The 16,042-nt window shown below is 38.7% G+C and overlaps 1 protein-coding gene across 5 annotated transcripts in view; it reads right to left on the bottom strand.

Moving 5' to 3' along the window:
• cacna1ia (calcium voltage-gated channel subunit alpha1 Ia) overlaps positions 1–16,042 on the bottom strand; it is a 196,179-nt gene that overhangs the window by 7,912 nt on the left and 172,225 nt on the right. For 2 of the 5 annotated variants that reach the window (XM_077555589.1, XM_077555594.1), the window contains 2 exons: positions 11,031–11,180; positions 5,254–5,409 (listed from right to left, as the gene is read on the bottom strand). The exons of 1 other annotated variant lie outside the window; for it this stretch is intronic. In XM_077555589.1, the coding sequence (XP_077411715.1) occupies positions 5,254–5,409; positions 11,031–11,180 (306 nt within the window). The remainder of the gene's footprint in view (positions 1–5,253; positions 5,410–11,030; positions 11,181–16,042) is intronic. 2 more of the 5 variants (XM_077555590.1, XM_077555591.1) reach the window with 2 other exon arrangements.

Below are 16,042 nucleotides of genomic sequence, written 5' to 3'. Positions count from 1 at the left end.
AGTTGCCAGTCACGGCAAATTAACCACTGCGGATTGCATCTTGACAAAACAATACGCAACTACTTCATATTATCTAAGAACCGTCTGCTTTATCATATCTGACCTCTTGTAACCAAACAACCTCCACACGACAAATGTAGCTCCCACTTTAGGCACTAAAAATACACCAGTAATATGGTAGAAGGTGCACATCTCTTATTAGAAAGGATAGGAAGGAAGGCTATATCAAAAATGTTAAATTTACATCTTTCCCGTGTCACAAAACAAAACAGTCCTTTGAGAAATGATGTCGGTACACGTCCTTCAAAAATAAAATGAATCCACTGTCTTCTCAAAGACTTGGGACGAAGGAAGCAACCACTTTTTCCTGATCATTGTTTCTCCTCTCCACGGAGCATTTGTAGGGAGAAATAGAAAGGAGCAGTTAGCTTCTCGAATTTCAGTGGGCGTGACAAACCTTTACCAGAGGGGGTGCCACTAACCCGAAGGGGCTGGGTCGAGTGCACTTCTGTGTCTTTTTTACGTCATTAAGTCACGGAAGTTTAATCTGCCCGTTTGAAGGAGGAGAAAGCTAAAGAAGTTGCGGACGGACCTTTATTGCCACATGGCCAGCTGATTAAAAATTGCCAACGCGTTTCGGCCTTGGTAGGCCTTTGTCAGGGCAAGCTGAAAAGGATTGCCATGCACAGTCAACTGGTACTCATCATCCAATCAGCAAGCAACAATCAGCAATACTTTTAAAAGTCAATAATAATAAAATGAAACAATATACGATGTACAATATATAATATACAATTATTTACAATGTCTTTTAATTTTTTTATAGAAGAGATCATAAAGAAAAGGAATGAAATTCCCCATTCAGACCAGGAAACTTAGTAGCTCTTAAAGTGTAGATCCAAAAAGACTCCCTCTGCAGGAGTCTTTTTAATCTATCTAGTCCCCTTATAGACTCAGGTATATGCTCTATACCATAGGCTTTCAATTTTTTTATTTTTTACAATGATTGGAATATTTATAATGCAGTGCAATAGGGTATAGAGCATTGCCAGTTCTTATAGCCACAAGGGCATTCAAGTTTATAGACCACATACATAGTGTTACAGTTGATAAACAAATTTATATGTATTTTTGATTTAATGTATTTGTAAAAACATTAGTAGTCTTTATGGTGTCACAATGCACACAGTTGCCACATCTAAAGTTCCTGTTGTTTTACTAAGTCTTTTCTTTTTTTTTTTTTTGCAAAGGGGGAGATAGCTCTTGACTAGTTTATTGCTAAGGGTGGGGGCCTTCCGGGAGCTGATTGTTGAAGTATATGGAAGTATTTCTCTAAGTTGTCACTTGTAAGGATACTCCAATTTTGTTTAATGATGTGTTTAATTTAGTTGGCTTCGGAGGTATAAGGTGTTATAAGATAAAATAATACAAAATAAGATAGATTTTCACTTTCTTCGTTTTCTTTTATTTTGAAATCAGCAAATCATTTCGATTTTGACTTCTAGCTTTCTGATGAGCTGTGGAAATAATTTATTTTTTGTATCCTATGCTTATGAATCTTTGTTCCACATCTTGTGCATGATGGTCAAAATGAGTGTCATCATCACATATTCTTCTTAGTCGCTGAAATTGACTATAAGGGATGTTTTTTAGTAGCCATGTAAGATGATGACTATCAGCTCTCAAGATTGTATTACGGTCAGTAGATTTTCTATAAATTGTAGTATGAAGATCTTCTTTATCATCTTTATAGATTTTTAAATCAAGAAATTTGATTTCTGTCAGGAAATTCTAGACCCAAATTAAGATTTGTGTTTGTATTATTTAAATAGCCATGAAATTGAGTTAATTCCTCTTCTGATCCCGACCAAAATAGCAGCACACCATCTATATAGCGTCCCCACCATACTATTTGATCAAGAAACATATTGGAATTGGAATAAACAAATTTATCTTCCCAAAAACCCAAATATAGATTTGCATAATTGGATGCAAAGCAAGCTCCCATTGCTGTACCTTTCTGTTGTTTATACATTTGGTTGAGAAACAGAAAAACTGTTCTATAAAATCCATTTTGTTAGTTCCACGAGAAATCCAGCAGGTGGCAGTTGTTCGGGAGATCTTCTTTCAAAATAATGTGCAAGGGCAATTATTCCCTCCTCATGTGGAATATTGGTAGAGAGCAAGTCAAAATCCATATTAACCAAATGTCCAGGGCCAATGTTCTTTACTTCCTTCAGTTTATTCAAAACGTATGTGCTGTCCTGAATGAAGGATGGTAAAGAAGATACCAAGCTTTTAATGTGAAAATCAATGTATTCTGACAATGGTTCAGTCGGGGACTCATTACCACCAATTATCGGTCTGCCGGGTGGACTTTGTAACTTCTTATGAATCTTGGGGAGCATATAAAATACAGGAACACGTGGATTTTTACAAAAAAAGGAAATCATATTATCCAGTCTTCATTTTTGGTGTGTAAGAAGTTCAATAAGGTCAGATTGAAGTTGTGGTAGAGGATTCGACTGTAATGGAGTGTAGTACTCATGGTTCATCAGCTGTCTCATTGCCTCCGTGAGGTATTGGTCTTTCCCCCAGACAACTACAGCTCCTCCTTTATCCGCACGCTTGACGATAATTTTTTCATTTGTAGATAGCTCATCCAACGCCTTTTTTCTCTTCCAAAGATTGTAAGTGACTCTTCTTGTTGATGTAAAGAGTTTGTATACTTTTTTTTAAATTTTTTTTTTAATAAAAGGTATTTAAGGTTGGATTGCTACAATTGGGCATAAATGTGGATTTAGGCTTAAATGTACTCCAAGTTGAGGGGCACTTTGATTAGTTTAGTTTGTATGATGCCACAATTTCAGCTGTAGGCTGCGATGGAATTTAAACAAATCCACTTTTGTCTGAAATTCTTTGGCTCTACTTGTTGGAGAAAATGTAAGTCCTTTGGACAGCACAGCAGTCTGAATGGGTGTAAGATGAGTATCGGATACATTGATCACTTCTTAATCTGTGATTGACTTCTAGTATGTTGGTAGGGGAGGAGATAGATTAAAAAGACTCTTTTTGGATCTACACTTTAAGAGCCACTAAGTTTCCTGGTCTGAATGGTGAACTGGATTTCATTCCTTTTCTTTAAGATCTCTTCTGAAAAAGACATTGGAAATAATTGCATATTATATATTGTAAATCGTATACTGTATTGTGTTTCATTTTTTTTTTTTATTATTATTGACTTTTAAAAGTCTGCACTCCAACAACTGCATCATCATATTGGTGAAATTCCTCCAAACATGAATTTGTATTTGGCGCATCTGTCCAACTTCCCATGAGGGTAAACACTCACATTACACTGAAGTCCACTGGTTCGTTTCTGTACTATTTCCAGAAGGCAATAACAAATGACCATTTTTAATCAACTGGCCATGTGGCAATAAAGGCCTTTTACTTGGAACACCTTTGAGTGCTTTAGTTTTCTTCTTAACAAAAAAAAAAAAAATGCTTTTGCGATCCCTCCACTGAAGAGCACCAAGGAGACATTTTTTGGATAAATCCAAAATATCCTCGCAGATTGTATGCTTTCCTAGATATTGCTTTGTCATTCACCAAACTGATCCCACAGCGTCAAAAGTGTAGAATTGTCCTAAAAGTCATGGCGAATTAAGATCCAGAGAGGCCCTTGCCTAACCCTGGATAATTCATGATTTGATTAAGAAATGTATCATGTTTCACAAAGGATGAGATGAACATGACACGTGTCTTGATAACCTTTAAATAGATGTAATGCTATAACGTAGTAATTTTGGCAATTGCCTCACTAATGAATGGGTTGCTAAGCAACAGGCCAATGTAATTGCTAATGATGAGCTTTATTACAAAAGTTTTGAATGAATTCACAGTTGTGTGCAGTTATTCCCAATTTCCATACTTGATTGTTTTCTTTTAAATAATTCACTCATAACCATGTTGTTGAAATACGGTAATATAAATATTTTTCACCAATTTTTTTCTTGCCCTAAGTAGGCCTGATTCTAAAAGTCATGTCAACTCTGTCATTCATCATCTCTACCACTTATCTTAGAGAGAGCTGGAGCCAATCCCAGATGACTTGAGACAAAAGGCGGCATACATCATGGACTTGGATGCCAGTGAATCACCGGGCACATAATATACAGACGCTCCCCTACTTACGAACATTCGAATTACGAACAACGGTACATACGAACATTTCTGCACGTACAGTATGTCGAAAAATGTTCGGAAAGAAATGCTGTAAGTTAGATTTTGTATTGCGCGTAGTGCTTCTTTCCGCCGCTAATACCGACGATTGGCGCTGTGAGAGCTCATTGGAGGCTCAGCAACGTGTCGAGGAGGAGGAGGAAGAAACGCCGGTCCCCATGAAGGAGGAAATAACTTTTGAAGCCGATTCCAGCGACGACGAAGAATCTCTCATGATATAAAATCCTCCTCTTCCTCCTCCATCATCTCCTTAAGCATCGAGTACATCTTCCAAAAGTAAGTTAAACTTCATTTTATTTATCTTATTACGTACATGTACATACTGTGTGTGTCTCTCGCTCTCTCTCTCTAACATACGTAGTACAGTACAGTACTGTACGTATTCTCTCCATTTTATTAAAAGTTTTTTTCAGTACAAACCAATGCAGGTTACTTGTACAAGCCTTAAACATACTTATATAAACCTTCAATATACTTATATAGGCTTTAAACATAAATTATAATACAAAATATAGCACTGAAGCAACTTACGAACAAATTCACCTTACGAACGATCGTCCGGAACGTAACTCGTTCGTAAGGTAGGGAGCGTCTGTAGTTCGAAAGTATTCACACCGTCACTGAATGCAAACTGAACTCAAGCCAAGTGAGTAAAGCACTACGCCATCAGTGACCATCTCCATCAGTATGAGATCAATGTCATTCATTTTGGAATTACATTCTGACAATATTTCTATCTCTATTTGGCCTTTGAGGTTGGCCTTTGTTTTAACCTGTGCTGACTGTAAACACAAACCAATAAATAGGCAAGTTTATCTCAAGAGTGTCGCACAATTTAACAGAAGTGTTTACTGAAGATGAAAGCCCATATTAAAAAGCCAGCCTGTATTCCAAGAAGAGATTTGTAGCTTCTGTAATGATACACAACATACTAGATGAGTGCTGGATGTTTGCTTTGCATATTTTATACCTCATTAAAGAAGGATGGCACTCGAATTCCGCTCTCACCTCACTTATCTCTCCACCAACCTTGCTGTCTCGCACAAGCAGCTGGTAGGCCGTGTGCTCGTCCAGGCTGAGGTCATCAGGGAGGGCGGGAGAAGAAGACTTGTCCGAGAGTTGCTCTGACTTGAGCGAAGCCTGCTCGATCTCCGCCATCCTGATCTGGTGTAAGGAAGTCACCTCAGTTATTGATGTCCCAGGCACGGGGGGGGGGGGGGGGGGGTCAAGGTTCACGAGACTCCAGCAGATTGTATCATTAACCTCATTAGCTACAGAGCCATTACTCCGCACATACAGTGCTATGCTGTATTTGCATCACATTGGTGCAAACAGAGGCCAATGTGACACTCATTATAGATATAAGACCACCACGCTTGGATGTGCCTCAGTATGTGTTGACAATGTGTCTGTTGCAAGGACACATTTCACACAAACACCGCATGTGGCACACACTATTTTGACATTTCCAAGTGGTTAGGAACCAAAGGTTGAGCCATATAATTCATAAAAATAAATAAATAATACAACTACCACTTAACTCATTCACTGCCATTGACGGCGATAGACGTAAAAAATTCATTTGAACTATTTCTATTAGTTTAACATTTTTTCTACTTTTGTTAACAAGAGCATGAAAACCTAGAATTCTTTTTATTGTATTTATTTAGAACAGATATAAAATTTAATTAATTTAATTGCAGTTAATTGCCATCAAAAATGTAAATCGCCTGGCATGATTTAAAAAATAAATAAAAAATAAAAGATTATTAAAAATTAGGGACGTCGGGCGATTACTTTTTTTTTCATCTTAATTAATCGCATGACTTCAATAGTTAATTCACGATTAATCACACATTTTATATCTGTTCTAAATGTGCAATAACAAATATTTTTTCTAGGTTTTCATACTCTTGTTAACAAAAGTGGAAAAAAAATGTTAAACTAATAGAAATAGTTCAAATGAATTTTTGACATCTATAGCCCGTCAATGGCAGTGAATGTGTTAAAGAGCATTAGCTTTCTTCCCCAACACAAATCTTACAGACTCTCTTTTGTCTACACAATTCTGCTTCCTTCCGATATCAACACAGTATATTATACATATGAGATGTTTGGAATCCAAGGTGGTGCCATCTTAAAACTTTTAATTTAATTTAACTCTAGTACCAATTGGCTTTGGTTTCCAAACACAATTATAGAGTTGAACCCCAAATATTGTCATCATTGTCAGCAAATTTTCATTTCAACAAGTGTGTTTTGCCTTGTTTGCTTTTGTGACACCATAACATTAAACATTTATTATTATAAACATTAAACTAGGTTGACCAGATTTTCAAAATAAAAACTGGGAAACTACAATTCTGCCGAAAATCAAATATACAATACATTCTCAGCAGGAACTATTCGCTTGTCAATCTGTTGACCGTTGATCTTATCTTGATTGACAGTTCAACCGCACTAAACAAGTCAATGCACTCACCATTTTCCAAACTTTTTTGCTCGGTCCCGGCAGCTAGCTGGCTGTGCCGTTTACCTCGCACCAGTCGATCCCACATTGTACAATTGGAAATATGCCGCCTGAAAAGCCCAACTTGCGTTGGATCTAACTGGCGACCGCAGCATTAAGCTAGTAGGACTACTATTTATCATCATTCTTATACAGAAAAGCAGGAAGTAGATCTATCTAGTTGCGGTATGACAAAAACACGTCTGCTAGGGATTAGGTGATTGGCTTACTGCATTAATCGCTTTGTGTGATGGACATACACCAGACCCAAAAAAATGGGCTTTCTGACTGGACTAAAAATAAAGTGCGTTAAAGTGGGACAACAATGGGGTTGGCGAAATCCGTCGGGGCTCGGGACACAAGGCTCAAAACTTGCATGGCAATTTGTAATATTATAAATAAACATTATAATAAATAATAAAATAATAATAAATATAATACATATATTATTTAAAACACTGCCTGTAGAGTTAAAAAACTTTTTTTTTTTAAGGCAACACAGCTTTTCTGTTTTGATAGTCGTTATGGAACAAGTGGATGTTCCACTAAATATAATAACTAAAACGACTATTGTCCTCTGCATAAAACAGAAGCAAGATATGTTATATTTATCTTTTCTGACCACATTGCCTGCCAATATTCATGCCTTTGTATTAAAGATGTCACGTTCACTCTTAGATGTATACGGAAGAGGATTAGGGCCAGTGGAGAGGAAAAAAAGGTTGGCAGGATTCTGATTTTAAGATCAGAATTCTGAGATTCAAGTGAGAAATCTCACTTTAAAGTCAGAATTCTGACTTTATTAGTACTGCTATTATTCTCAATTTAAAGTGAGAATTATGAGAATAAAGTCAGAATTCTCACTTTAAAGTCAGAATTCTGAGACTAAAGTCAGAATTCTGAGAATAAAATGAGTATTCTCACTTTAAAATCAGAATTCTAAGAATAAAGTAAGAATTCTAACTTTAAAGTGAGAATCCTGCCAAACCTTTTTTTCTCTCTCTTCACTGGCCCTAATCCTCTTCTGTAAAATGCTACTTTTGCTCATTTTCTTTGCCATACCTTTTACGTTGTCATTTGTTCACCTTGATCAACGTTTTAAAAGCAGCTTTTGAAACTAATGGTGCCTCTCTTAAGAGAGTGTCTTCCACAAATAGCACTAGAAGCCATGTTGTAGCACGTGAAGACACTTCGTAGGGAATGAATAAAAGCAAACACCTTCACTGCACCAACAGCCCCCCCGCAGACTGCAATGTAGTCAGCCTCACCCTGCATGGGGATGATCCCACGTCCTCATTAGGCAGTACCCTGATGGATATTGTGTCCCAAAGCACCTCTGCTGTGTCCCCCGCAAACACAAAAACAAAAAGGTGCACATAACTCTAGGCGATGACGGACGCTGTCTGAAGAACACCCACCTTCTCACACACAGACACACCGATAAAGGTTAATACAACGGAGATAGATGGACCAAAGGGAAGAAGAAATATGGAGAGGAGGAGTGAGGGGGGGGGGGGGGCAGATTGATGGTTTGACAGCATCTGCAGACAGGTAGAAAACAGCACTGACAGGTGAGGAGGTGTTGAGGCCAGTTATTGCTTCTTCTGAGCTGGCCCGCTGCACTTTGTCACAGTGATGGACAACACACGCACAGGACAACACGTTGGCAAGTTGATCTCGTATGTGCAACCTGCTGTCAACAAAACAACCCACAAGTAGTAGGAGAGAGTTGCACGCATGCATGTTAGGGGAGTTTACATGCTGGGGGCCTCATTCATCTACATGTCAGCTTGTGTGGAAAGTGGATACCACAAAATGCATTGAATTAACTCTTAGACATACATACTGTATGTGCATAGACATGCTTTTTTTTAAGCCTGCAAACACTTTCCATTCACTCCGCTTCATGAGATCAATGAAGCCCGAAGTGTGTAATACACTATGCTCAAATGATGTTCCCTATGTGTGTGTGTGTATGTGAGAGAGACCATTTTACCAATAACATATCAAATATCATTGTTTTGTATGGTGTACATCAGGGACATGCAGTCAGGGGAGGCACGGGAGAGTGAGCCTCACCTGCATACGAAGAGTGAAAAAGAAATAATCTGTCGTGTACTTCCTATTAATTTACGTTTTGTTTCCAGTAATGTCAATGATAATATCGTGAAAATTGCTGAATTTCGGTATTTCCTGTTGAAATACGTGTGGCAGCAAACAGCCTCACTCACCTCAGATTGCACAATCCCTCGCTAAATGGTTTGAGGAGGCCTGTAATTGGTAAGTGCCTGTAGTTCTCTCTTCATGTCTCAAATATATTTTCAGACACTTTTAACTTACACTCTAATTTTCTATCGTCAGGCTAATGTATGTAATATTTGTGTTACATAATAAGTTCTGCTGGTTGCATAAAACCATAGAAGAAAAGTTGAGGGAAACAGTAATTTGCCTCACAAAGGCAAACTTACTATTAGGCAAGCATAAAGGAAATTGCCAGGGTTCCTGAGATTTCCAGGAGTTGAGATACCAAAAACTGCTTAACGGCATATTTTAGTCTTAATTAATGTGTTTAAAAACTGTTTTTAACTGCTTCCTTCCTCCCTTTTCATGCAACATGGCCTATTCTATCTTCTTAGGGATGGATGCATCGTAAATAAAGTGGCAGCAGCAGTCCAGGTATTCGGAAATTTGCTCAACATGTAAAATATTACACTGGGGAACACGGTTTTTGGTGAGTTAGGTCTGACAGCTGTTTTTAGCGAATTCATGCACACAAAATCTAAAACTGATCTCAGTTTTTCAGCTATAGGATCCCTGTTTTCTTTTTAAAAAAAAAAAAGTGTGCTTGTATGTAAGTGAAACACTAAGCTGGAATAGCTACAAGCTTGGAAAATTAAAACAAAAAAACGTCATACAACGAAATGGATGGTATGCAGCCCATGCTTACAAAAGCACCGCAAATCCTCTTAATTCCTACTGACTGCACAAACAAGTTGCCACGTAGCTGTAAATGAGTCCAATTGTATAATCAGCACTTTTTACTACTGTCTTACTACAGATAATCAGTAGAATTTTGCTTATCTGGAGGAGAAAAAAAACGACGTGTTAGAAAAATATCTGACTGCAATTTTGGAATCAGTATGACAATTTTAGTCTTAATCAGCATCAAAATTTAACTTCAACAATTGTCCCTTCTGTCAAACTATAAACAAATTCTCAAAACTAGACCACCAATTGAAACAGGACCTAATCAATAAAGGAGGATAAAGCTCCAAACTTCAGGTCAGAAGATGATGCTAAAATGATGGCAAATATGCTACTGTTTGATTCAATATTGAATAAATCTGACTAATATCAGTACTTCACCAGCCATGAACCTCACCGCACATCCCTGGTGTACTGTACATAGATATCTGTAATATATGTAAATCTGTTTGTGTGCAGATATTTGCAATATGTACTATTTATAGTACAGTACATTTACAATGGACTGCCTGTAGACTTGTACATTTGGATTGTCACACGGGACATCTGCATATTCAGTGTGACCTCACCCTCAGTTCAACGAGCATTAAAGGATTAACTCTAGGGGCTCTATTTTCATACAATGCATCTGCGCTGTGGTGCAAATGTCTGCGCATCCTGATTTTCATTTCAGCGAAAGGCTTGCTGCACATTTGCCAATTTGGCAGAACGGTCAAAGCCGAGCTGGGCGGGCCAGCACAGTAGAAGGAATGTCTTGGAGATGGTCCAGTGACAATTTGGTGGCAGAAAGTCAATCTAAACTTGACGCATGTTAGACCAGGTCTCACACCGGCGCAAGGTTAGCTGGTCTAATGTGACATACTTCATAAATAAGTGAACGGCGGGCATCAACCCCTCTGGATCATTAGATTATATTTTTTTAAATCATCCAACTGTGGGTTGCATTGCGATGTGGGTCGCAGATGTTGATCCGCCGCCCTGCACTCGTCTGTGAACTTACCAACATCGGGTCTAACCCACCTCCGCGCAGATATATGCCACGCGCCGCACAGGAAAATGGAGCCCCAGATTTGTGTTTTGTCGTTTCTCCAGCTTTTTGTTGCATTTACACTCATTATATGGATAAGAACAATGTTTGATATATTACGTCAGATATCATTTTTTTCTCGGACAACAAAAGAACGCTATCCCTCCGCTATTACACATTTTGAACCCAAAATGGAGGCCAGTGGTTCTGCTCCTGTGCATGTGCTGCATTTGTGCACGTGTTAACGTGACATGAGGGTGGTACCTCGTGCGTGTGGCCCCTGCAGTCTTTACAGATGGGTAGAGGGGAGGAGTAATGGTGGAAGACAGAACCAGAGAGATTGTCGATCATCAGCATCTCCCCTTCTAATGTATCCTTGATCAGGAGAGATACGCTGTCCAACCACTGGCTCTCCTGGAACACACACACACACACCCACATATACACACACACATGCGTACACACGGGGACACACACACACGGGACGCGGGCCAGCAGACCAAAATTGCACGCAGGCACAACAAAGGTGTGCACATGCCGACATGCGAGGACAAAGAACACGCAGGGAAATGCAAAGAAAGGCGTCAGGGTCCGAAAAAAATGCCGTTGTGCATGTAAAGATACAAACTCACTGTCATGAGACATCCTTCAAGAGAACCTTTTCGGCACACACATCATCCACAACAAAACTTCCATACGGATTCTGCTCGTTTTCTCTTTGGATAAAACCAATTCCGCAATGGAAGCACTTTAAACCCTCATTAACATCTTTTACTTCTAAAAGCCGCGAGCGCGGAGTACGCTGCAATTACATTTGATATATCACCTCATTTACTTTGTGTGGTACCTTGTTGTAACAGTTTGAGATTCAAGCAAATGTTTGTGCCCTGGGCATGATTAGGTTGAAAGCATTTAAGACTCACTCAGTCTGGGTTTACCTGCCAGAAACTAGACTAGTTCAACCAGGGAATAGAAAAGAAATGACTTCAGAATAAATTCTCAAAATGTTGCTAAACAGTAGGTTAAGTTCCCTTTACCACTTAAGTTGTATTCGCATATAGTTGTTACATATGACAGAAAATAAGGCATTCAAATTTGCTAAACAGTTTGTGTGTTTTATGGTACTGTTTTCTATTGAGATTATTGATGTCCAAGTGAACAGACGATTGTTCGATCATTTGTGTGCACACGTGACGTGCAAATTTCTAAACATGCTGTGTAAAAGTCATATTTCTGAATCACACCAATGTATTCAAATCAACTGTGGCTCTGTAGAGTACAAATGAGTGTTCTGATCACATTGAAATAAATAACGCTACATGTTTACAGAAAACGCTTTATAGGGTCATTCCATGCCAAAGCACCCAGTGGGTTTAACCAATTTGATTTGGATTTGAATTGCACTTGGGGTACTTGTTGATACTGATGGACAACACTCAATCTCAAATTTGAGGAATTGGAACAGGGGTTTTGGAGCTACGGCCCGCCAAATTTCAAATTTTTTGGGCAAAAAGCGCATTATTATATTAATTGAAAGTTGAATATTTATTGAATATTATGGATACTTCTTGAATCCCTATTCCTGCTTTAAAAAAAAAAACATCTCATGAAACTATTTATATGTTTTAGAGCAGTGGTTCTCAACCCCGGTCCTTCAGTACCCCTATCCAGCCTGTTTCCCATGTCTCCTTCAGCCAACACAGCTGAGGATTGTTATCAGGCTTCATGCAGAGCTTGTTCATTAGCTGATCATTTGAAACACCTGTGTTGGCTGTTTTAAAGAACGTAAGAGTTTACAGGTCATGAAAATAATGGTGAAGGTCATGTGATCTGCAAGGGCAATGTCAAGGTCAATTTAAACAAAAGGTCATAAGCTTACTAACATGATTGCAGATTTGGAGTCTTTGTTGAATTTCCTTTCCAACAATACCGGTTTTATGAAGATTGACCCAGTAGAGTCAGAGATACAAGGGTTCAAACGAAGGCGGCCATGCCCCTTTTTGGTGAAAATGTCAAAATACGGCGGGCCATAGCTCCTACACCCCTACTCCGATTGACCTAAAATTTGAGATTTTGTGTTGTGTCATCACTATCAACAAGTACACAAAGTTTTGGGGGGTTGTTGGCAGGGAAATACCATATACTTCATTTAAAAAACAAACAAAGCATTACACAGTTATGATACAACTTCTTGCTTGAGAAAAAAAATGTCCTAGTAATATTTGGACTTTACTGTCATAACATTCTGCTCCTGATAATTATCATGAAACACTCTACTACTGCTTTGTTCTTTTCATTGTGGCCCAACTATTAAATATACAATCCTAACCACATTAATAAATTAAATGATGCTACAATGCCTCCTTTTGCCCTGTGTTCTCTCGCACATCGCCTCACACACATCACACAGACATTTCCAAGAGAGTCTATTCTGTGTAGGTGGCTAGATAGAAAGATAATGTTTGATTGACTGTGGTGGCCTATGTGTTGGCCTCTATTAATAACTGTATTACCGGACAACAATAGGGCTCGTCTGCTGGGAGTTGAAGTTGAGAGTGAGAGCGAGAGTGTGTGAGAGAGAGAGAGAGAGAGAGAGAGAGAGAGAGAGAGAGCTGAAATTAATTACAACCTCTATCTGACTGTCACTGCCTGAGCTATTATCTCTCCTCTCCTATTTCCTTTACCCTTTCGAACAGTGTGTGTGTGTGTTTGTGTAACTCTCTTCTTTTACTAGCTGTCTATCAATAATGTTTCATTGCAGCCAAATCTTGGTGTGTAAAATAGCACAAGGGAGAAGTTTGCCTGGCAAACTCAGCAAGAAGCAAATCTGATCAAATCAATCAACGTAATCTCGTAAAGCAGCTAAATTGACAGGATTACACATACACCGTCTCACAAATGCATCTTGCTAAACTCGAAACTGATCGGGCTGTGGATGGACGTATCAATCTGATTGCTTGGAGGAAATCAAGTCGACGGGTTAAGCTGCGGTTCGGATGTAACAAAAACAACAAGATACAGCAACTTTGTAAAGATTTGCTGCCCGTAAAGAGATTAGATTAATGTTGACATGTATGCAGTTTTATCACAACTGAAGCACATTTTCATAGTCCCATAATAAACAGGTGGATTTAGGGCCCCCCAAGTCACTATCACCTTAAGGTGCCTTAATTTTTTTTTTAAAAATTCGATATTTATTGTATTAGAATATGCTATGCTGTTAGAATTCCATATTAGTCAAGCTCACAAACTTTTACTTTAGGCAGACAATGTACATGCAAATAGCCAAATACTTTATGTGAGCTTGTCGGCAGTGTGGATCTTTTTGCCTAATTATGGCATTTATTGAGCACATGGTACATGATGGACCTTCACTTAGAAACATGATCCAGTTGTCGAGCTGACTGTTTAACAAATATATTCCACATTTCGAAAAGGTTATACAAAGAAATATCAATTGAGAGTTCATTGTAACGACATCTGACTACGCACATAATATGACGGAAATTCTGAAATAAAAAAATGTAAATATTTTCAGCCTCCACTGAAGAAAAACAAAATGCTGGTTGTAATGTCACTGTGCAGTCTAACTGTGAGCATGGGTGGAGTTTTCTTTCTTTTGGTATAAGGGCGCAACTAGGAATGCATTTTGCGCTGTTGTGGGAGTGAACACAGCAGAACTTGATTCCCGGCCAATCAAAGCGGCCCCCCTCCTTCCCTTTATATTCGCGCAGAAGAGTCTACATGGCAGAAGCATACGGACTCGCTACATCGGTGCCTGCAAAGTACATTTAGAGGGAAATGCAAGAAGATCTCCGATTGACAGAGCACCTTCATATGACGCAGGGTGCACAGCGATTCCTGCGACACATGAATGTTTGACACGATTTTTCGGGATTCATCAAATAAATTGCTGTAGACAATAAAACATGCAAATTTGTATATTTATATTTAGTATTATTTATCCACTTATTACGCACACACTGTAGTTAGAGCTGTGTTCGGGACTTGCCATAATCTCGTACACACAATTTTAAAAGACTTCCTGTACTGGTATGTGTGCAAATGTTTGACCAATTGAACTTTCATTATTCTGCTGCATTTTCATGACTGGGTGATTCTGATGAGGACACCAAGGCACTTTACAGTGATATTAACCGCAGACTTGCTAATCTTATCTCCTATCTCCTTATGGATGCAAAATTGATGGAATCAGTTTCTTTCTTCTCTACAGTCAGCCACAATGCATTTGTTCTTCTAAATGACTCTATTGACTTTACACTATGTGTTTATTTTGCAGCACTGTTAGACCTGCCCACTTTCTCATTTGAGTCTTACTTCACTAAACACACACATATGCACACTCGTATATAAACACACACTAAACCGTGGGACTGAATAAATTACAGATCCCTTAATGCATATCACTCGAGACTGCTCGCGAGATGCGTGTTCTCCCTGGTAGGCAATATGTTCCTCTATCAGCCAACGCTGAGCTAAAAATGGCTCCACGTGTCTGAAGTGAAGGTGAAAGGCAGCCGATGAGTCATCTGAACGTGTGTTGATATCATTTGCAACTCACCAAATGAATGAAATGCGAGTAAAAATGAGGGGGAGGGTCCAACAAGGCATGCACCTGTGTGCAGCCAAGTGATTGTAGCTGTAGGTGTGAATGTAGGTTACTTCTCTCCCATTCTGAGAACCAAGCGGCTAATTAGGGCACTGATTCATGCAATGCATGCCTGACTTGTGTGACCTCTGACAACCCAGTCTCCAATGAACCTTTGCCAACTTGATGCTGATAGACAGGAAGGTGTTAGTGGTATTCGTGTACAGGATATATTTGTCTATGTATGCTGTAAATCTAGGAGAATGCCTAGCGTCTATGAATCAAAGTCCCCGAAGCATATCCTAGATGAAAGTCAAGCCCTGAAAGCTTCAATAAAATTTAATTTTAAGATACAAGAGAGGAAAAAAGTGAATTGTAAAAAGAGAGCACAAACATAAAACGTGGCTGTCAATATGATGGGAAAAAAGGCAAGGAGTCTCTTGTCAACATCAATCAAATCACAATTCACAATTTTGTTTTGTTTTCTCAGTATAAACTACTGCACTGATACGTTAGAGAAGATACACGGAGAATACACAAGCAGGGAAATCTTCATTTTATTTTGGTTGTAAATCTTATTGCTCTTTTTGTCTTCCACATCAGGACTTCTCGGCGTCAAAGGCTACAAAGCTAAGAATGAGTTATGAGGTCATTGTACATGTATATA

The sequence above is a fragment of the Vanacampus margaritifer genome, chromosome 2, assembly GCF_051991255.1.
Source record: "Vanacampus margaritifer isolate UIUO_Vmar chromosome 2, RoL_Vmar_1.0, whole genome shotgun sequence".
Classification (NCBI taxonomy): domain Eukaryota; kingdom Metazoa; phylum Chordata; class Actinopteri; order Syngnathiformes; family Syngnathidae; genus Vanacampus; species Vanacampus margaritifer.
Note: the sequence above shows the minus strand (reverse complement) of the source record. Positions and strands in the feature narration are given on the sequence as shown.